The sequence below is a fragment of the Bos indicus genome, chromosome 3 (assembly GCF_029378745.1).
Source record: "Bos indicus isolate NIAB-ARS_2022 breed Sahiwal x Tharparkar chromosome 3, NIAB-ARS_B.indTharparkar_mat_pri_1.0, whole genome shotgun sequence".
Lineage (NCBI taxonomy): Eukaryota > Metazoa > Chordata > Mammalia > Artiodactyla > Bovidae > Bos > Bos indicus.
This window is the reverse complement of record NC_091762.1, coordinates 93,258,357-93,280,091: the sequence shown is the minus strand read 5'-3', so window position 1 is coordinate 93,280,091 and position 21,735 is coordinate 93,258,357. Positions and strand designations below refer to the sequence as shown.

Sequence of the window (21,735 nt, the reverse complement as noted above, 5' to 3'; positions counted from 1 at the left end):
GTTGAGAGCCCTTGGGAAGTCTATGCTCCTGTTTTTCTAGCTGGATCAAGCTATGATTCTGTACTGCGGGAAGGTGCCAAGAGGCCATCAGAGCCCTCCAACATGGAGAGGGGTGGAAGGAGTGGAGTAGCCATTCACCCAGCAGTGTAGTACAAATGGGACTTTATTGGCGGGGTTCGGGAAGCTGCGGCAGAACCGAGCATGCGGGCTGTGAGGGCCTGGACAACTGCCAGGAGACGAGGGACAAGGGGACCAGCCTCTGCTTGGGGCACGTTGTCCCTTTTCAGTTCTTAGAGGCAAGTGTACAGGAAGAGGGTTCAGCACTTCACAAACTGGTGGGTGACCTCGTAGATTCCCACAGACTCCTGAGCCTTTTCGTCATAGTCAGTCCAGTCCTGTGGGGGAAAAGGGCAGTGTTAGCCTCAAGAGGCAGCCTGGGACAGCGTGGGGAGAAGAGAACTGGGACTTAAAGGCACAGCTTGGGCTCTGACTCAGACTTCAGGAACATGTCTGACCCAGGACACAGAAAGACTGCTCAGGTCTGAATTACTGCTCCTCTAGCTTTGTGATTTTTTTTTCAAGTCCCTAGCTTTTCTGAGTCTCGGTTCTGTCCTGTTTTAAAAAAGGGAACAATAGATTTTATGTTGAATGTTGAAAGAAATGAGTGAACACATGTAAAAGTACTTGGCATGGTGACATGTGGGGAGCGAGCTCCGCCCCTGGCAAAGGTCATGAGGAAGGAGGCTTGGCATACGCAAAGGCGGGATCAAGCCTCAGGAGTCTCCCTGGAAATTCTCGAGCAATCTACCCCAAAAACCAGAGTCTGCCTACTTTCTGCTTTGTGCTTTCACCTACACCTCTGACTTTATGGGGGGCTGTCCCCCACTACCTCTGAAAAAAGAGTTAGCTTACAGCTCCAGTTAATAATTCTTGGGTGTGACAGTGTTTCAACCTACAAACTCCTTTGGAAATCCTCTAGCCTGCCTGAATAGGTTTTTCCGGCCACGTGTGACTGTCCAGAGCCTCCCAACTGTGAGAGGCAGGAGATGTTCTAAACTGTCTAAATACAGATTCCTTTGAGCAGTTAAAACATTGATTAGAAATTGTATTGGTGAAGGGATTTTCACTTGTTGGGCCAATGTTTGCTGCTAAGTTTCCATATCCCTTATCTGCTGTGTCCCTGGCAGTGTATTGATTAATATAATTGGTTTAAGTAGTAGCTTTAAAGTTTGTAACCTGGGACCCTTGAGTTAATTCTTTTTCTTGTTATAGCCCACCACACCTTTGCTCTGTAGGAATGCAACTTCATCTAATGCTTTTTGGAGGCTGGCGCCTGACTTTAGAATAATCACCTTTAGAGAAAAAGGCCTCCGGGCCAGAAGATGATGCAAATCACCTAAACTTTTGCATATGATAAGTTTGCAGGAAGAAAGCCTGGCTTACTGCATCACTCTACCCCTTCCCCCATTATCCTCTATGCTAACTTAAGGTATAAAAACTACTTTGGAAAATAAAGTGCGGGCCTTGTTCACCGAAACTTGGTCTCACCATGTCGTTCTTTCTCTTACCTTCTGGCTGAATTATTCAGCCTCTTTTCTCCACTGAATTTCCTCACTGAGCTATCCTCATTCTATTACTCTTTATATCCTTAATTAACGTTTAATTAAGCAATTGTTTCCTGATCCTCGCCGACGCCGTCCCCGCTTCGAATTCCCTGGATCCACCGGGGCTGGACCTCGGCAGTGACAGGCACATATGAGAGCTCACTAAATCCAGTTACTGTTATTTGGTGCTATGCAGATTGAATTTTTTGTCCTTCCTTCTTCTGAGGCCTGACCACAAGCCTTCCTCATCTGCAAGGCAGTAACCTGTCCAGTGGTCCAGCTGACTCTTGGTATTCACAGTGGTTAATGTTCTATAAAGTCCCCACAAGCACTGAATTAGTGAATAGTGAACCACTGCTCCCAGGGGAAATACAGGTTAGGTTCCTGGGAGCATCTGATCACAATATTTTCTTCAACCAATCAATACATAACCTTGTTTCGTGTATGTTTATGTTTAAAAACACCTTATCTAAATAATATATATGTGTCTGTGTACAGGTATGTATACAGTTGATTCATTAAGACTGGACTCATGGCCAACAGCACTGTATCTCACGCCTAAACAAAGCTTATCCAAGATGTATTTTCTCCGAAAGGCACATCCCAGCCTTCCTGCATGTGATCACTAGGTAGCGCTTTAACACCACACGTTGGGTTATTGTAAAAACCAGAATCACCAACAAAAAGCACAGAAGTATGCAGCCAGCATCTCGCTGAAGAGCCTTGTTCACCAAAAGGATAATTCCCACCAGGTGCCGTATAGCTCCCCACAAGGCCGCCAAGTCCCGTACCTTCTCCTGTAGATTAATGTCACTGAAGACTGTCCCCGATTCCACACCCTCAGCAGCAAACCCAGCCTGCAGGTGACAGGAAGGCAGCAGTGTGGCAGGTGGGCCTGGCTGGGGAACTCGCCCATCTCACAACCCTCTGGCACAGGACACACAGTGTGGGATACTGTTTTGGAATAACTACTGAGATCCCAGGGCCTGGCAGCTGCCCTGGGACTAAGAGTGGTTTCTCCAAATTAGAGCCCTGGCCTAGAAGGCAGGAGGTGTATGGTAAATCCTTCACCTGGTTTTCTGAAAGACCCCAAGCATGTCACTTCCCTCTCTGGACCTCAGTTTTCTTACTTATGAAATGGGGATAACAATATAATCTCTTTTGCCTACCTCAAAGGGTTGTGAGGTGAAAATGCTACAAAAATCTAGTGTCATGAGCACTGGCTCTGGAGTTGGATAGATGTGGGTTCAAATTACTGCTCCAGTGTTTACTAACTGCTTTCCCTGAGCAAGTCACAAAATCTCTGAAGTTCTTTCCTCATCTGAAAAACTGGATGAATAAACCTCACAAGGTTACTGTGAGGATTAAGTGAGGTAACATTAAAAGTAAGAAGTTTGGTGTCTGACATATATTAGCTGTTTAGGAGATAACAATGATTACCCTAAGGAAGGAGAATTCCTACTCCATGGTCTCTGCAGGAAGCACAGTTCTGCTGTCACTTCCTGCAGTATCCACCTTCCCCAAATACACAGGTTCCCTGGGAAGACAGGTACCTGGGGCTGGAAATCCACTGGTTCAAGTCCTCGACACTCAAACTCTACTATCGTCTTGAACTTCTCGTTGTCTTCAGCCTATAAAGGAAGTATGAGGAGTCAGGCCCAGCGGGGCCCAGGATGATCCCACAGCCCCTGTGAGCCCAGAATGGGCCTCAGGAACTACTCCTCTCTCTCTGGAAGAAGGCCACCTTGGCACTGGCTCACCGTGAGATCTTTCTGAATGTGGACTCTCGGGTTGGGGCGCCTGGATGTGAGCTCACACACAGTTCTGCTTCTCTTCCTTTCTGGGCCTAAGATTGTCAGATGGAGCTGAGGAACCCACTACAGCTTTATCGTGAGACTCTGAACTAGGTGTAAAGTGCCCAGCATAGGACCTGACACTATGGTCAATAAATAGTAGATAAAATTATCAAAGTAAAAACTATGAGAAGAATATTGAGGTATAAGGTTTCCAGATCATCCAGAAGGCCTTGGTTCACTTAGCTATGGCCTTTTGGTAACCATCTGCCGTGCTGTCAAGGTGGGGGCTGACTTAAGACCTTTGAAGTGGGATATGCATGTGGAGGATACTCACGGAGTGGAGTGGTATAACCAAAATTTGTGCCTACCCGACCCTTGGGTCCATATGTCCCAGGGACTACACCTACACGTTCATTCTCATTCATTCACTGTAGAAACACTTCCTGCATGCCCACCAAGTGCCTGTCCTTGGTGTAGTTTTGTTTCCTGATCTGTCTCTTTCACTAGATTATGATTTACTTGAGGGCAAGTCCTTATGTGATTTTTTTAACTTCAGGACAAAGCTGAGAGTTTGGCATAAGGCAGGCATTTTTCAAAAACGCCAAATAAGGAATGGATGAAGACAAGTAATTGCCCTTCTTTAAATACACAGACCCAAAGCATACATTCCCTCCCTCACTTGGACTAATACACTACGCAGTAACATAAATAAATGTCTAATAAAATCAGATAGCAAGGATGGATGCACCATTCAAAGGACTATCCCACCCATGGATGCAGAGAAGGCTCAGTAGTCCTCTAAGATATAGACAAGGTAAGTGTTCCCAGTGTTGGAAACTGAGTGGCCAGGTTGGGTCAGAGGTCGTGTAAGCTCCCACAGCCCAGCACTTTTAAGAAAGCTCTACAATAGTCTGGTTATGAGTCTTTTTCCTACCAAGCATTCAGGCAGTGTAAGGTGAATAAATGATTGACACAATGAACGAACGAACAAGTCAGCACGTGCATTCACTCCCATAGCTCATCACTCTGGTGCAGATATAACTCTAGAACACAGGCCTCCTAGTTCCAAGCTTCGACCTAATCCCACCATGCCTGCCACTGCAGCGGGAACTTACGTTGTAAGATTTGATGGTGCTGCTCAAAATCTCTGAAATGTAAAAGAGAAGACAAAGTTGATTTGAGTCCACATCCTGGCCCTACCAGGTACCCAGATGGTGCTCTGTGCAAGAGGCTACTGTAGAGGCTTGGGTACCTCAGGCCTGGGTCCACCCACAGGTAACATGAGCATGCTCTCAGGCTGGTACCAGAAAGCTGTGGGCCAGCCTGGCAGAGGCAGTATCCATGGCCTACCTACCAATGGAGTTTTCCCTCGAACACAGCTTGCACTTCTGGACCATGGAGGCACTGCCACGGCCTCCCTTCAGTGCCACACTGTCCTGGCAAGCAGGAAACAGAACCTCTAGTCACGTATCAGTCAGGTGTAAGGGTCCTCAGGAACCCAGTCCTACCACTTATTATCCAGTTAAAGAGATGAATACCCAGACAGGGTGAGGAACTTGCCAGGACAAGAATCCTGGGGAGGCTTCTTGAGACTGAGAAAAGGACTACCCCTTGATTTTGAACTCTTGCCTCACATCCGAGAGCCTATTGTTTCCAGTGTTGATCACACCAATGCCTGCCCTCCCAAACAACAGAAAGTGGGGTCCAAAGGCCAGAGAGCTTAGGGCCACAGATCCCTGCCCAGAGACCTGTGTGTTTTTGTGTGTGGATACAGTGGTGGGGGGAGCAGTTACCATCAGCCGAATGTACTGCCACTTCTCTGAAATCTCACCACAGTTGCCACATTTCATCTTGAGGGGAGGGAAAAAGAGTATTAGTAAAGTAGTTAGCTCAGCTGGGCAGATGCTGAGGGAAGGGCAAGAACGGGGTGAGGTGGGCAGGCTCATAATCTTATCAGCCATCTAAGGACACAACCAGACTAATCTCTGGGCAAAGTGTTTCTCATGTTGACTGGCCCATCCTCCTCTAAGAAGTGCTCAGTCTGGCTATGGATTCAAGGCTCATGTGGTACAGAAATGGCTTCAAAGTCCCCGCAACACCCATTGAGTTAGGAGCTTCCTCTGTGTTCTCACAGGCCCTGGAGGTTCCTGGTAGAAATACTTATCACTCTGTTGCTACTCTATTTCTTTGTCTCCTCTAAATTCTGCTTTTTGATGCTCAGTTGCTCAGTCCTGTTGGTCAGTCGTGTCTGACTCTTTGCGACCCCATGGACTGTAGCCTATCAGGCTCCTCCATCCATGGGATTTTCCAGGCAAGAGTGCTGGAGTGGATTGCCATTTCCTTCTCCAGGGAATCTTCCCGACCCAGGAATCGAACCTGGGTCTCCCGAATTGCAAGCAGACGCTCTACTGTCTGAGCCACCAGGGAAGCTTTTTGAAGCTAGAGACCATCAATTTCTCCAGTAAGACGTGGCACTCGGGCTTCAAAAAATTTGAAAATAAAGGTGGTCAGAAGGCTTCCTGAAAAGGGGATTTTTCCAGGTACTGAAGGATACTGGGATTTAGACAAGAAGGAAAACAAATGAGAAGCTCCTGAATGTGGGAACGTAAAGGGCCTCAACTGCTCAAATAAAGCGAGGACCTCTGTAGACCATGCCACTAGGGTACCAGATTTACAAATATGGGTTGGGGAAGTAAGGGTGGAGCCCCGCACAAAAATAAAACCTAATCAAGAAAAGAGGTGAAATTATTCTTACTAAATAATCACGAGATCCCTGCAAGTAGTCTTTCATTTAGTGTCTGTTCAATGGCACCCGACTCCAGCACTCTTGCCTGGAGAATCCCATGGATGGAGGAGCCTGGTAGGCTGCCAGTCCATGGGGTCGCTGGGAGCCGGACACGACTGAGCAACTTCACTTTCCCTTTTCACTTCCATGCACTGGAGAAGGAAATGGCAACCCACTCCAGTGTTCTTGCCTGGAGAATCCCAGGGACGGGGGAGCCTGGTGGGCTGCCGTCTATGGGGTCGCACAGAGTCGGACACGACTGAAGTGACTTAGCACATAGCATGAAACATTTAACGGAGGGAAAAATTACAAAAGGAACTTCAAGACACTGCTAATTAAGAATTAATCAATAAACTTTTAAAAAGAAAACGTAAAATTCTATCCAGAAGAAAAGTGAACATTTAATAAGCATTTTTCATCTTGCCCCAGAGAAAGCTCCTGTTCAGTACTGACCTCAGGATGGGAAAGTTTTACGCGAGCCGGGCCTTGGCACCCCCAACCAGAGCCCAGAAATGCCCGCAGCCTAGACGTCTAGAGCCCCGCCCCTCCAGTCTTACCTTCAAGTACCACCGGAAGTCTTCGCCCACTGGCCGGAGGTTGGTGACATTCTCCAGCGTGGCTTTGAGCTGCAGCGCAATTTTCTGAGAGAAGGGGCGCCATGGCGACTGCGTCAACAGCGCCTGCGCAGCCCCTGCCCCGCCCCTCTCCTCCCTTCCCAGCACGAGCTTTGCCTCCCGGCCCCTTCTCAGCACAAGCCCACTCTCAATCCCTCGTGGCGCGATCTCCTGCCTCCTAGGTTCTCGCCACCTCCCCGCTCCTGCCCTGTTGGCGGCTCGCTTCCACTTACCCCCATAGCAGCCCAGCCCACCCAGCGCTTGCTGCGGTCACTACTTTGCGGCTCGTCGTAAACGGCGGGCGCTGCCTGCGCATCCTCGGTGCGGCTCTGGGCGGGGCCTGGAGGCGGGTGTACGCGGGCCGCTGCTTTCCCAGTGCACCGGGTCTTTTAGGCAAAGCTATCTTGAAGTAGTCTGAGACGCAATTAGCCGGTGTTTAGACCCGCGGAAGGCTTCCTCCAGCAATCGGTAATTAGATATTTACTGAACGGCAAGTTAGTTTGAGGGACATCGCACCAAACAAGACAGTTCTGCCCGACACCTCTGCCGGGTCCTCTCTTTTCTGCCTGCCTTCACCCAACCTCGCCCTGGCTCTCTGCCTGCCCGCCGAGGCATCTTAGATCACGTCAGCTCACGCTGCCCAGGGCCGGCTTCGCAGATTTGGGAGACGGTGAAAGTGAAGTCGCTCAGTCGTGTCCGACTCTTAGCGACCCCATGGACTGCAGCCCACCAGACTCCTCCGTCCATGGGCTTTTCCAGGCGAGTACTGGAATCGGTTGCCATTGCCTTCTCCGTCCTGAGGTCTAGATTGTTTAACATTTGGAGCGACTCTTTATGATGTCTACTTTGCCACAAACTTACCTGATTGCCGCCAGGTACCCTTCAATAGCAGAGGGTGCACTGCAGACAGAACCCCGACGTCTCAGGTCCCAGATCGGCAGCTAATTTGCTGCCCTTTTTCCTTTTTTTTTTTTTGCCCTGTGATCTTTGGAGGAAGCAAAGTAGGATGTGTGTGTGTGTGTGTGTGTGTGTGTGTGTGTGTGTGTGTGTTTGTGTGTGTGTGTGTTTGGGACCCTGTGATTTTTTTTTTTTTTTTTCCTCTCATTTATTTTTGGCTGTGCTGGGTCTTCATTGCTGCAGATGGGCTTTTTCTAGTTGCAGCAAACGGGCTAGTCTCTATGACTCATTAGTTGTTGGCACATGCGCTTAGTTGCTCCGAAACATGTGGAAATCTTCCCAGACCAGAGATTTAACTCATGCCCCCTGCGGTGCCAGGTGCTGGACCACCAGGGAAGTCCTGGGACCCTGTGATCTTTGAAGGAGGTGAAGTAGGAGCATGTGTGTGTGTGTGTGTGTGAAGGAGGCAGAGTAGGGTGGGTGGGTGTGTGTGTGTGAAGGAGGCAGAGTAGGGTGTGTGTGTGGTGTGTGGAGGCAGAGTAGGGTGCGTGTGTCTCTCTGAGTAGGGTGTGTGTGTGTGTGTGTGTGTGTGTGTGTGTGTGTGTGTGTGTGTGTGTGTGTGTGTGTGTGTGTGTGTGTGTGTGTGTGTGTGGTGTGTGGAGGCAGAGTAGGGTGCGTGTGTCTCTCTGAGTAGGGTGTGTGTGTGTGTGTGTGTGTGTGTGTGTGTGTGTGTGTGTGTGAAGGAGGCAGAGTAGGGTGCGTGTCTCTCTGATCTTTGAAGGAGTCAAAGTAGGGCGTGTGGGTGTGTGTTGGGGAAACACTTGCCCAGGAGTATTTGGGACCCGTCCCAAGTTGGCCAATCTTCAGCGATGTTGAGCTTCGCTTTATCACCTCCCCTCAGTCAAATGAAATTTAGCAAGATCATGCCCATTATCCGTTCAGGCAGCAGTTTGCCTAAGGAAGCCATGCAACCTAGCAGCAAGAAAAATTTCCTGCAGATCTACCTGCTGAACAAATCCCCACACTATCTATACCAACTAGGTTGCTTCTTAAATGGCTGCTAGAATTCTGACTTTAAATGAATTATTGGAAAGTTTTTCTGAAACTAGCCACTTTATCCCTCATAATGTATTAAACCAAGTATACTTCCCCATAGTGAAATAGTTTCAGATGTATCTATAAAGGTGATTTTAAAAACTCCAACCTCCGGCTTCCCTGGTGGCTCAGTGGTAAAGAATCCACCTGCCAATGCAGGAGACATGGGTTTGAACCCTGGTCTGGGGATCCAACATGCTGCAGAGCAACTAAGCCCACGCACCACAACTATTGAGCCTGTGCTCTACAGCCCAGAAATCACAACTACTGAGCCCATGTGCCACAACTACTAAACCTGTGCCCTAGAGTTCGTTCTCCACAACAAGAAAAACCACCACAATGAAAAGCCCCAGCAATACAAGAGTAGCCCCTGCTCTCCACAACTAGAGAAAAGCCCAAGCAACAAAGACTACCACAGCCAAAAATAAAAATAAGTAAAAAAAAACACAAAAAAACCCTCCAACCTCAATTATACCTCAGTAAAGCTCGATGAAAAAAAAAACATCAACCATACCATTTTACTCCCTAAAAAATTAATACTTCATTAATACCAAATATCTAGTGTTTAAATTTTCCTACTGATGGCAATTTTACATTTCCTGAATCATGATCCAAACAGGGTTTGAACATTGTATTATGTGATTACATGTCTCTCAAATCTCCATTAACATTCCCACTCCATCTCCATTTGTTTACAGCTTATTTTTTTTAAAGAAATCAGATCACTTACCCTGGAATCTCCGTATTGATTGGATTTCCACTGTTATTTTTTAGCATGTTTCTCTAATCTTTTACTTCCTATAAACTCGTAGTTTTATGTACAGAGTTGATTAGATTTTTGGCAATACTTCACATAAGAAGCTAGTGTTAAAAAGTAATTCGAGACAAGTTCACATGTTCAGGTCTTTATAAAATAAAAAAAAATGCATTTTGTTATGTATTTATTAAAGACAATCATTTATAGTTTATAAAAAAAATATTGCCCTGATATACACAAAAATGTCTAGATAATGGTAATTAAAAGCAGCACTCCCACCCCCCTTGTGTCCACACCAATGTTCCATCTAGATTGGCTTAATCTTGAAGTGTAATCCAATAAGACTGAAGACCAAACACTTCAGGTCCTGGACAAGATAATAAAATACTCGTAAGCCTTCTGGATCCCTGTAATGCAAGAGGAAAAAAATGTTTAAAAAGCTGAAAAAACTCAGCAAAAAATACCATTTAATAACCCAGATTATTTATGTACCAGGGTATTCCTCATAAGAGGTATTTACAGAATTAAAACTTTGAAAACAACCAAATGTCCAAAAATAAGAAAAAGTCTGTATACATTAAAATGGAATATTAAGAAGTAATTTAAAATGTTAAGGTTTTTTAAGAAGGAAATGCTTATATTAAGTAGAAAAAAGTCATGATTAAACAGACTGTTGATCTCAATTCATTTTTTGTGCTTTAAAAGACTATTTTTTAAAGCACAGGAAAAAGACAGAAATACTTTAAGATTAATGGTTATCTGATAATTTTATGGGTGATTTTCACCTTTCTACATTTCTGTATTTCCTATATTTTCTACAGTAAGCATGTATTACTTTCAGAATTAGGAAAACTTCCTTTTTAAGAGGTAGTGCTAATCAGGACCAAGAGACTCACTCAACCTTACTACAGCATAACTGGGTAAGAACAAGGAGATTGTTCATAGGAAGACAAATATGTCCAACATGTACTAAAAGTGAACTGTATCTAATCCCAAATCCTCAAAGCACAAGAGCCAAAGAGGCTGCCAAATTCTAATGATTCTGTGTGGCATAGAGATTCATGTCTCAATAATTTACCGTGACAAAAACAAATTTTTTAATTTGTATTCTAAATGATTTCAAGTTTTACTACAGTCAGGCTTTAAGATGTGCAATCTGAATAACCAACACTGAGGAAGGTACCCAGACTCACTGATTTCATAGGTTATTTCCAGCAGTTGTTTTTTGTGTTTTGGCCAGATTCTTACCCACTTTGGCTGCTCCTACAGCATTACTCTCTGGGTGTATCACTGACAAGTGCTACTGACGACAGCTGACTAAAACTCCAAAAGCAAAAGGAGCAAGCCCTTGAAGATAATTTGGGAGTCTCTCTGTTGAGGGGGGCAAAGCTGGCCAATTCTTAGATTTGTACCATAACAGTCTCAATTTGATTATGGGTTTCATATCAGCATGCTCAAAAACAGACATATCTGTATATAAGGATCATGTGTACTTACTTGGATTGATTGACATCAATAAGGGAACCAATTTTTGATGTTGTGAAAGAAATGTGTTCGTCACCAATGACAATTTCAAGCTCCTAGAAACATTGAAATAAGTTTCAATCTGAATTGGTTTTTCATCACACAGGAGAAGGGTTCATCATCTTCCAAATCACATGAACTCTAATACAGATGGCCACATTACCAAGACCAGCCTGAGCCCTAGACTGTACTGGGTACTAGAAACAAAGAGATAAATGGTACGACAAAAATACTGGTTTAGTGCTTAAGTAGCTTTTACTCTTAGTTGTGTCTGTGAGGCTCCACATTTGGAAGAATTTACATTGTGTTCCATATAGGAGTTTTCATTGTTAACAATGTGGAATAACATGTATAAACCTGTTTTACAAATACCAAGCATCTTCACTTTTAAGGGCAACAATGGGACAAGGAAAGGAATTCCAGACCTTGAGTTAATCCCAGCTTTCTCACTTACTAGTTGTATGCCCTTGGGCCTGAATTTCTCAAGAATGGAACAAGTACCACAATCTTAAAAGAAAAAAAAAATCTATTGGGTGGGGAATAGGAGGGGGAGGTCTGTGGGACAGATCAGCAAAACCAAACAAAGATTTCTGCCCTTGTGGAACTTATAACCGATTGAGTTCTACTTCTTTTGTTTTTAAAAAATATTTAATTAATTTATTTGGCTATGCTGGTCTTCATGCAGGATCTTTAATTGAGCCATGTGGGATCTAGGTCCCTGAGCAGAGACCGAACCCGGGGCCCCTGAATTGGGAGCATGGAGTGTTAGCCACGGGACCACAGGGGAAGTCCCCTGAGTTCTACTTCTTAACATTCAGACTTGAAAGTTAATATTTTGTTGTACTTGTGTCAGATTTCTTTTTCAAGAAATATTGCAGTTTAGACCCACCTCCCACTGTATTCTTCCTGCATGCCCAGAAGTTGGAATGTATTCTTTCCACTCATGGTTTTAGATTACATTCAGTTTTTTGTTTTTGGCCACAGGGCATGGCTTGTGGGATCTTGGTAGTGAAAACGCCAAGTCCTAACCACTGATCACCAGGGAATCTCCGTATTGAGTTAAAATTGGTTTGTTACATAAGTACAATATTCTGTTTCTACTTCTGTATTATACTGTGCTAACCACCAAAAATTTAAGTTTCTGTCACTATATAGTTGATTCCCTTTACAAATTTTGCACACCCAGCCCCTTCCCTCTAATAACCACTACTCTGTTTTTTGTATCTATGTGGTTCCAGTTGGTTTGTTAATTTATTTTGGTTTTTGTTTGTTTTCAACAAAGTTTTTATATGTAGATCAAGTTCATTATTTTTAGATGCTTTAGAATATTTCATCATCATGCATAAGGAAAACCAAACAAGACAATTTCAGACAATGATAAATGCTATGAAGACAAAAACCAGATCTTATTTAAGTGATAAGAAAAGGCATTTTAGATTAGATAGGCTCTTAAGACATCACTGAAGAAGTGACATTTGAAGACCTCAATAATAAAGACAGTCTCAGATAGAATGTTCCAGGCAATATGTAGCAGATGTAAAGGTTCTAAACTAAGAAGTACCTAGGTGAATCTGAGTAACAGAAATAAGACCAATGAGATTTAAACCCAGTGAGAGATGGTGAAAATGGTAGAAGGTAAGCTGGGAGTTCAGATTTTATTTTAAATGTGGTGGGAAGCCAGAGTTTAAAATCAGTGGAATACATAAACAAATTTACATTTTAAAAGATTACTGTCACTCCAGGAAAGAAAAAATGGGCTCTACAGGACAAAAGAAGGGACAATGAAATCAATTAGAAGTTGGAAGGCAGCATTAAAGTAGAAAGAAGAATCTTTCCTATTAATTTGGTCAAATACAACAGTGGCTTTTATTTTTTAATTATCACAATGTTTTCAGAATAAATATCCAAGCAAGAAGATAGACTTAGTTGCTGGCATGACTTTCCATTACATTGCTGACATGACTATATTTTATTTATCTTGCCATCTTTGCAACATTTTGTCCATAGTGGTTACTCAGTAAGAAATGTGGGTAGCAAATACTCTCAAGAAGCGGGAGGTGGACCAGAAGAAGAAATCCAGGGCTGGGCTCCAGGTGGTCAGCAGCTCCACCTGCTGTCCCTGTCCTCCGTGTGGGCTTCGTGCTGCCTTAGACCAAGGTGCTGGTGACCTGCTCGGTGTAGGGCCCAGAACACACATACACACTGAGTACATTCAGTGTCATATGCAGAGCAGGAAGCTTTATCTTATTTGTAAGATTTCTGCACTGTGGCTAGTTGCTAAAACACTCACCTGCCGGCCCACTCGGTCAGGAGGAGGCCACAAGGCATCATCCTCTTTGGTAATTTCACTGTCATCAATTATTCTCTTCAGTTCCTCCATCACACTTTTATGTACATAAGCCTGAAAGCAAGTTAAAAAACAGAATTCAAATTGTATCTCTAAGCAGCATTCTGACTCAGATAGTGATGAAAGATTAAAAAAAAAAAACTAATGAAGATTTATTTCTGGCACCTCTGTAAATGTGAAGCCATTCCAGCTTGACTTCGGCATGTAAGAGGATGGCAGGGTCAGAAGTGTCCAGTGACTACACCTCAATCCCACATCTAGTTGTTTCTGTTTCTTGGTACATCCTGTTCATCTGGACCTATTCCTTGCCTACCTGCACACCTGAGCCCCAAAGAAAGATCTGTGAGTAACTCGGGCTATTTTAAACTAAATGACATGCTTCTGAAGAGCAGACACATGTCTTTTACATTTTACATATTACTACACATTAAAAAAAAAGTGAGGATGCTGACATGCATGGCTAAGCATAATACTGATTGCTAATATTACAGTATGAAAATATACTATTAAGACATTTCCAAATGTGACAAAGCACTTAAAAGGAAAGAATGGCTTTAATGAAGTTCAATGGTGTGGTAGAAATCACACCAAACACGGACTTCACAAAGGCAGGCAGAGGTCTAAATTCCTGCTCAGTTTCTTAACTCAAAGGGTAACTTTGAACAAGCCCCATAATTAATATATAGGTCTTCAATGTCTTATCTGTAAAGGATATATAACACACCCATCATAGAGGCTTACAATAGGGGTTAAAATAGGACTACAGATGTAGTACCTAGTGTCCTGACTAGAATCTAACATGCATTCAATGATGTTAAGTGCTTTCCCACACTCCTTTTTGCCTACTCAAATGCAAATTAAAAGAGCTCTCTTGAGTGCTAGGTACCAGGGAATGCAGATGATACCACCCTAATGGCAGAAAGTGAAGAGGAACTAAAGAGCCTCTTGATGAAGGTGAAAGAGGTGAAAAAGCTGGTTTAAAACTCAACATTCAAAAAACTAAGATCATGGCATCTGGTCCCCTCACTTCATGGCAAACAGATCGGGATAAAATGGAAACAGTGACAGACTTTATTTTTTTGGACTCCAAAATCACTACAGACAGTGACTGCAGCCATTAAGTTAAAAGACACTTGCTCCCTGGAAGAAAAGCTATGACAAATCTAGTTCAGTTCAGTTGCTCAGTCGTGTCTGACTTTTTGCGACCCCATGGACTGCAGCATGCCAGGCCTCCCTGTCCATCACCAACTCCCGGAGTCTACCCAAACTCATGTCCATTGAGTCGGTGATGCCATCTGTCGTCCCCTTCTCCTCCCGCCTAGACAGCATATTAAAAAGCAGAGACATCACTTTGCTGACAAAGGTCTATATAAACAAAGCTTTTTTTTTTTTTCAGTAGTTATATACGGATGAGAGAGCTGAACTATAATGAAGGCTGAGCGCCAAAGAATTGATGCTTTTGAACTGGGTGCTGGAGACTTGAGTCCCTTGGATAGCAAGAAGATCAAACCAGTCAATCATAAAGGAAATCAGTCCTGAATATTCATTGGCAGGACTGATCCTGAAGCTGAAGTTCCAATACTTTGGCCACCTGATGCAAAGAGCCAACTCACTGGTAAAGATTCTGATGCTGGGAAAGATTGAGGGCAGTAGAAGTGGGCAACAGAGGATGAGATAGTCAGAGGGCATCACCAACTAAATGCACATGACTTTGAGCAAACGCTGGGAGATACTCTGGGAGTTGAGAAACTCTGGGACAGGGAAGCCTGGTGTACTGCAGTCCATGGGGTTGCACAGTCAGATATAATTTAGCAGCTGAACAACCACCACCAAGGAATAGATCAAACACTAAGTTAGTGGCGGGTATGTTTTCTGTTTTTTCAGATGAAGCAACTGAGACTTATCAACCTCAACCTGGAAATTTTCCCAAGGTCACATGTTAGTAAAAGATTCAAGGTTCAAAACCAAGATCTGCAAGACTTCAAATGATTACCAGTTATTGACTCATCACTATTAAAGAAAAAATAAACTAAAAGAAGATTTGAGAAAAACTTTAGAAGCCATCTACAGACACATTTATACTTTCCTATTCTTTATCTTTCAATATTACTCCCAGATTGGACTTCTCTGGTGGCTCAGACGGTAAAGCATCTGCCTGCAATCGCAATGCAGGAGGCCTGGGTTCAATCCCAGGTCAGGAAGATCCCTTGGAGAAGGAAATGGCATGCCATTCCAGTACTTTTGCCTGGAAAATCCCATGGATGGAGGAGGCTGGTAGGCTACAGTCCATGGGGTCGCAAAGAGTCGGACACGACCGAGCGACTTCACTTTCATTACTCCCAGAAAGAATAAAAACAGGACACAAGGCTAAATGGTAGTGAATGAAAGGCCTTCAGACAATTCATTACCTCTTTTCTGATCATGACATCATTTTTGTAATTGCTGTTGTTGGCATATCTCAATTTCCCTGTGAAGGACAAAAAACAAATTCAATATATAATAAAAACATAAAGAAAGCGTCATTAGCCTACCAAGACTATCAGCTATTGCTTAAAATGTATCCTAACTTTCCCTTCAAAGTGTCTAATAGTTTTAGTATTTACATCTCTGGTGTTTCAACAATACTAGTCTTTTCACTTTAGGCTTTGGTGAACAAAAAAATGTCACCTGCCTTATCAGTAAACAAAGGATGTTGCAGCCATTAAGCCATCAGCCACTGCAGCCACACCACCCCCAGCCCCCTCCCTATGGGTGCACCCTGAGGGGATTCAGGATGTTGAAAATAGGATACTGGCCCTGGACAGTTAAGGTGTATATCAAAGGAATGATTTCAATGAGCCTCGCATCCTCCCATACAAAGAAAAATGCGAACTTCATTAACTTTAGATGTCTGGTATTTGATTAACAGTAACCTTTAGATGTTCTACCTGTTTTTGGGGTTTTTTTTTTTTCCCTCTAAAACCTCCTATATATCCTGGCTCATCCCTCACCTCTTCAGAATAGTCCCTCAAATAGTCCCTCAAAGCTATCCCTGACAGCCTATCTCCCAGGCTTAAGTCCCCAGTGTTTCAACTGAATAAAACAATTCTCAAACTTTAAGTTATGGATTTTTTCCCCCAGTGAACACTATTAAATAACCTTCTAGCCAAAAATACAGCTGACAATGATTTACAATTCTTGCAAAAGGCAGCTCAGGTGTGATAAAAGAACAGACTCTCTTGTGACTGGCAAATCATATCTCAGCAGGTTAATGTCCTCAGCTGAAAATAGGAGTGACTGATAACCTACCTGCACACAGGGCCTTCAGAGGCTTAAAAGAATCGTGAAAGTTTCTGAAAACTATAAAATGGTTTTTACATATATTAACATGTGACTGTGAAACAATGATCTACTCCTTTTCTAAACATGATAGAAAAGCTGTGGTTTTATTATTGAGCATTTTTGGTATACAAGGCCCTCTGTGACATTGTTCATCAAACAGGCTGATTTGGGTATATATGGTGGATATGAAGAAGATAAAAGGAAATAGAGGAGATAATTTTTTCCGTATAGAAGGCACACTAAAAAGAGTCAAAATAACTGATGCCTTACTGCACTGTGTCTCTGCCTCAAGTCTCTCTCCATTCAGTTCATTCTCCATAGAGTGGACAGAGTGAAACAGTTAACAGATGGATCCAATTAGGTCACTCTAATATTGACATTTTAATACTGACAACGACTCCTCACTACCTTCTTGATAAAGTCCAAAATCCTCAATGTGGCTTCCTGCTAAGCTGAGCTCATTTCCAGCCTCATTCCTACAACAGGACTCTCACATAGAGCTGGGGTTAATCAAAATACAGTTCACCCTTAAACGACGTAGGGGTTAAGGGCATCCATCCTCTACACAGTCAAAAATCTGAGTATAACTTAATAGTCTGCCAGCCTTCTGCATCTGTGGTTTCTCAGTATCTACAGTTCCTCATCCTCAATTCAACCAACTGTGGATCAGGTAGTACCACAGTATTTATTAGGATTACTAAAAAAATCTGTGTATAAATGGACGCATGCTATTTGAAACTTGTTCCAGGGTCAACTGTTTTGGTTTCTGCCTGAAACATCCCATGCACCTTTTGGGTTTTCAGCCTCTTTGCTGTTAATGCTGTCCAAAATGCGTTCTTGACCCATCTGTCTAACTAACTCCTACACATTACTAAAGACTCATACTCTCCACCCAGGTCATCTTATGCAGGAAGCCTTCTTTGACTCGAAGGCTAGGTTAGGTGCCCTCTTTCCGCTCCCAGAGTCTTTTCTGTTTCTTTCTATAACACCTTATACACTGTCTTATCATTGTTAACAAAACTTTCTCAAATTGTCAGTTCATTCACGGGGTCCCAAAGAGTCGGACACGACTTAGCAACTTAACTACAAGGAGTTCATCTTTGTGCCTCCATTTAGTGGAGGCTTTCTGTCATCTTTCACTTCCTTTCCTTCACCATATTGATCCCTCACCAAATCCTATCAATTGGCAAAGTCCTATTGGTTCTGCCTCCAACTGTATCCTAAATCCTTCTGTACTTTTACTATCACTCTAGTTCTAACCAACATCCTTTTTCTAACAATTGTAACCATCTCCTGTTAAGTAGTTTTCATTCTTGCCCATTCTGCACCTAATAATTACAATACTTTCTCAAGAATAGATTACACCTCTGCTTAAAACTTTCCAATTGCTTCCTGCTGCACTTAGAAAAAAAAATCCAAACTCACCAAGACTATATGGTGTGGCCCCTGCCTACCTAACTGACATCATCTCCTACTATTCTCCCCAGAGTTCACTACTCTTCAGCCACAATGGCCACTTGAAACATGCCTAGCTCATCTCTGCCTAGAACGTCCTTTTCCCGAGATGGCGCCTTCTTTGTCAACCAGAGCTCAGCTCAAACATCGGCTCTTCAGCGAGTTCTCCAATAGCTATCCTTCTTAAAAGCGTCCCATCAGCAATTGTTCCATCATTTTATTTTCTGAACACTCAACACTATTTGGGATATTTTTTTGTTTACGATCTCCCAGCAAAAGAATACAAGTTCCACGAGGGAGGAAGTCTGTTTATCATTCACTCCTACACCCCAGATTGTGGAAGTGAGACTGGCACAGATAGGCGCTCAAGAAAGGTTTGTTGAATAAAGCAATATGGTCAAAATCGTCACTAAACAGAAGCCCTAGCACACGGACTGAAAGAATCAGTGGGGCGGACAAGGATCGTTCCTTCCAAATCGGCGCCTCACAGCCATCGGTCCCTTCCTTTAGTTCTTCGTACATTCCGGATCTCCGGCCTCCCCACTCGCCCACCCCCAGGCCTAGACCTCGCTCCCGGGAAGCCGGGACGCTTCTCTCACCGTCGGGCCGGAACTCAAATTCCAGGAATTCGTGGCCGAATTTGCCTTTGTGCCCCACGTAGTAACGCAGGTAAAAGTCACTCTCCATGGCTCGCAAAGCAGATCCAAGACCGAACTTTTAAGGGCAAACCGCACCACCATTAAAGGCGCCCGACATTGACGTTTATAGCGGCGCGAGGAAGTGACGTTAGGAAACGTCATCGCGCGTCACGGAGCGACCCCTCCCTCTCTCCTCCCACTTCCGGAGATGGGACCAGGCGACTTCTCCCCTCCCGGCGAACGAAAGCCCCTTTCCCCCGGAGGCGGAGTCGGTTCAGCCCCGCCCCCTCGGCCTGCGACCGGAAGAGGCTGAGGGCTGTTGATCAGTGTCTCTTTGGGGCTTGAGGCCCAGGCTCCAGTTTCATTTAGGATACCCAACAGTGTGAGTTGGAATAGGTCCTTCACCGTCTCTGAACCTAGGTCGTCCCATCAGTAAAACAGGGTTAAAGGATCCGACCTCTCGGGAGAACGCAGCGCGCCTCGGCGCGTCTCTAACGTTGGCTCCGACTGAACTCTGCTGTTTAAAAATCAGTTCAAGAAACTTCTCAGCGACGCGTTCCCTAAATCCGCAGTGGAGCTTGCCTTTTTTTTTTTTTTTTTGGCTACAAACTCTCCCGCACTTATTCTCCATTTTATCTCTTTCTACTTCACTTTTTCCCCTTTCTGCCTCACTGGTCTCTAGATGAGGTGTTGTCAGTAGGAGTTAAGCTTTGAATGTTTGATCTCCCACTCTGCCCGCGCAATTGAATCGCCTCGGACGGAGCGCCTAAAAAATAGTAGTTCCAAACCAATTCAGCCAAAATCTTCCACAGTGGACCTGTTGTGTGTTTATTTTTTCTCCACAGTTTGAATCAGGACTGTGAACTGCTGTCCAGGAAGCTCTTGTGTTTTCAGGCCTAAGTGGTTGACTGCGAATGTTTTCTCGGCTGTGGAAAATTTTTTCCTCCTTGATTAGGCCAAGGGCAACCAAACTTAATTATTAGAAGCCTGCTTTAACTCATCTAAGTTCCAGCCAGATGGAAAACGGAATTGTTTCTAGAGACAGTGCTGAAATGGCATCATTTTGAGGGTCTGCGAAAGAGTCAGACGCGACTGAGCACGCGCGACTATAACACTGTTCTGTCTTCAGGCTAGTGGTCCCTGAATATCATTCCCAATCTTGCCGTTACTGCTTTTCTCTCTGAAAAAGTATTGATAACAGAATGAAGAGTGGGTGCTGGGGCGGGGGTGTGGGTGAGGGGAATGTCACTGAAGATCTGTGTTAAAATAATCCCTCGTGTGACAGTGATTCACTGTGACCAAAGGTAAACTGATTAAACTTTTTGGACCTCAGGTTTCTTATCTTTAAAATGAGCATAATAATGTTACACATCTGGCAGAACTATTGCAAGGATAAAAAACAATGTCTTGGAAATTGAAAAATACTTTTCAAACTCCAAATTGCTATAAGGCATCTTCTTAAAAAAAACACTGGATGTGGGTGGTAACAAGGGACTTGTATAAAAAAGATAAGGGGGATCACTTAATAAATGTCAGCCCCTAGGCTGAGTGTGTTTACGAGTGCCCTTTCTTTGAATTTTCACAACAGTCTTGAGGTGGTAATAATGAGTTAAGTATTTAGAGACATTGGGTAATTACCACAGGGTTATTTTCCAAAAGTGAAATTATAAAAGTTATAATGTAATTGATGAATCTGGGCATCTGGAGACATGGCAAATATCAAAAAGGGATGAGAAAATTTAAAGGACACCCAACGCCAATCAAGCTGTAAGGTAATTTGAGGCTTGGGGGTATGAAACCACATAGTAAAGTATAGCTGAAGGAGCATGATCTATGTATCTAATGTGTCTGAGGTTAGCATAATTTACTGAGCATTTACTGTGTGTCATGCTGGGAATACAGTGATGGCAGTCAAGGAGCATACAAGCAATTATAATGTAGGCATCAAATTTATAAGTAGGGGAAGCACAGAAAACTATGGAAGCTCATGCAGTGGCTCCTAGTCCAGTCTAAGGGACTAAGTTAAGTCTTCCTGAAGAAAATGTTTCAGACAGAGGGCCCAGAGCTTTTTGGTTATAATACAGAAAAAAAAGTTGAAAATATAATAATGAGGTTGGAGAAGAGGTACAAGACTAATCACGAAGGACATTCTAACCCATGTTAAGGAGTTTGGGTTAAAACCCAAGGCTTTTGGATTTAAATGCAAGGAAAACAGATGAAGGGCTTTAAGCAGGAAAGTGGAAAGGGGTGTTGGTGACAAGACCTATTGCATTCTAGAAAGATCACTCTGTCTGCAATGTTGTAGACTGGACTGTAAAATGGAAAGATTAGAAGAATGAAACTCACAGACAATGGAGATTAGGATGAAGCCAGAAAGGTAGGGGAAAAATCAGGAGTATGGTATCATGGAAACCAAAATAAGAGTACTTTAAGACAGGAGGGCCAACAGTGTTATATGCTGCTTCTAGGTCAAGAAAGAAAAGGATTGAAAGTATTTCCAAGGTTTATAATTAAGGAGATCCTGGGTCACCTTGGTAAAAACAACCTCATTGGCATGGGAGTGGGAGGCAGAGCATTGGAATACAAGTAGGCAAAATTTGTTGTAGAAGCACAGAGTTATCTAACCTTACGAGTTAGGTCTGAGTCTGAGAGAACAGAGAAGGCTCCCTAAGCATAGTACTCAGGACAAATAGGAGTTAAGCCAGATGAAGAGAGAGAGAGAAGGAAAATTGAGGCAGAGAACACCACATGTGCTACATGTATTTTGGGGGCACTAAACATAACTTAGCCAACAAAGGTCCGTCTAGTCAAGGCTATGGTTTTTCCAGGGGTCATGTATGGATGTGAGACTTGGACTATAAAGAAAGCTGAGCACCGGAGAATTGATGCTTTTGAACTGTGG

At 43.7% G+C, this 21,735-nt stretch overlaps 2 protein-coding genes and 1 long non-coding RNA gene across 4 annotated transcripts; 1 reads left to right on the top strand and 2 right to left on the bottom strand.

Moving 5' to 3' along the window:
• Positions 1–145: 145 nt before the first annotated feature.
• On the bottom strand, positions 146–7,149 carry CZIB (CXXC motif containing zinc binding protein). Of its 2 annotated transcripts, XM_019957443.2 has the most exons (8): positions 7,033–7,149; positions 6,743–6,826; positions 5,194–5,250; positions 4,755–4,836; positions 4,516–4,547; positions 3,158–3,235; positions 2,396–2,461; positions 146–395 (listed from the first exon to the last, which is right to left on the bottom strand). In XM_019957443.2, exons 1-8 carry the CDS (start codon positions 7,036–7,038, stop codon positions 318–320), a joined length of 483 nt encoding a protein of 160 aa, XP_019813002.1. In that variant the 5' UTR covers positions 7,039–7,149; the 3' UTR covers positions 146–317. The 2 variants fall into 2 exon arrangements, with proteins under 2 accessions (XP_019813002.1, XP_019813004.1); XM_019957445.2 differs by lacking the exon at positions 5,194–5,250.
• Positions 7,150–7,156: 7 nt separating this feature from the next.
• On the top strand, positions 7,157–15,941 carry LOC139182235 (uncharacterized). The gene is made up of 3 exons (XR_011565879.1): positions 7,157–7,267; positions 14,816–15,034; positions 15,304–15,941. It is a non-coding gene; the product is annotated as an uncharacterized lncRNA (long non-coding RNA).
• MAGOH (mago homolog, exon junction complex subunit) lies at positions 9,681–18,977 on the bottom strand. Its single transcript, XM_019957446.2, has 5 exons — positions 18,795–18,977; positions 15,828–15,886; positions 13,363–13,473; positions 11,046–11,128; positions 9,681–9,955 (listed from the first exon to the last, which is right to left on the bottom strand). Exons 1-5 carry the CDS (start codon positions 18,880–18,882, stop codon positions 9,856–9,858), a joined length of 441 nt encoding a protein of 146 aa, XP_019813005.1. The 5' UTR covers positions 18,883–18,977; the 3' UTR covers positions 9,681–9,855.
• Positions 18,978–21,735: the final 2,758 nt, after the last annotated feature.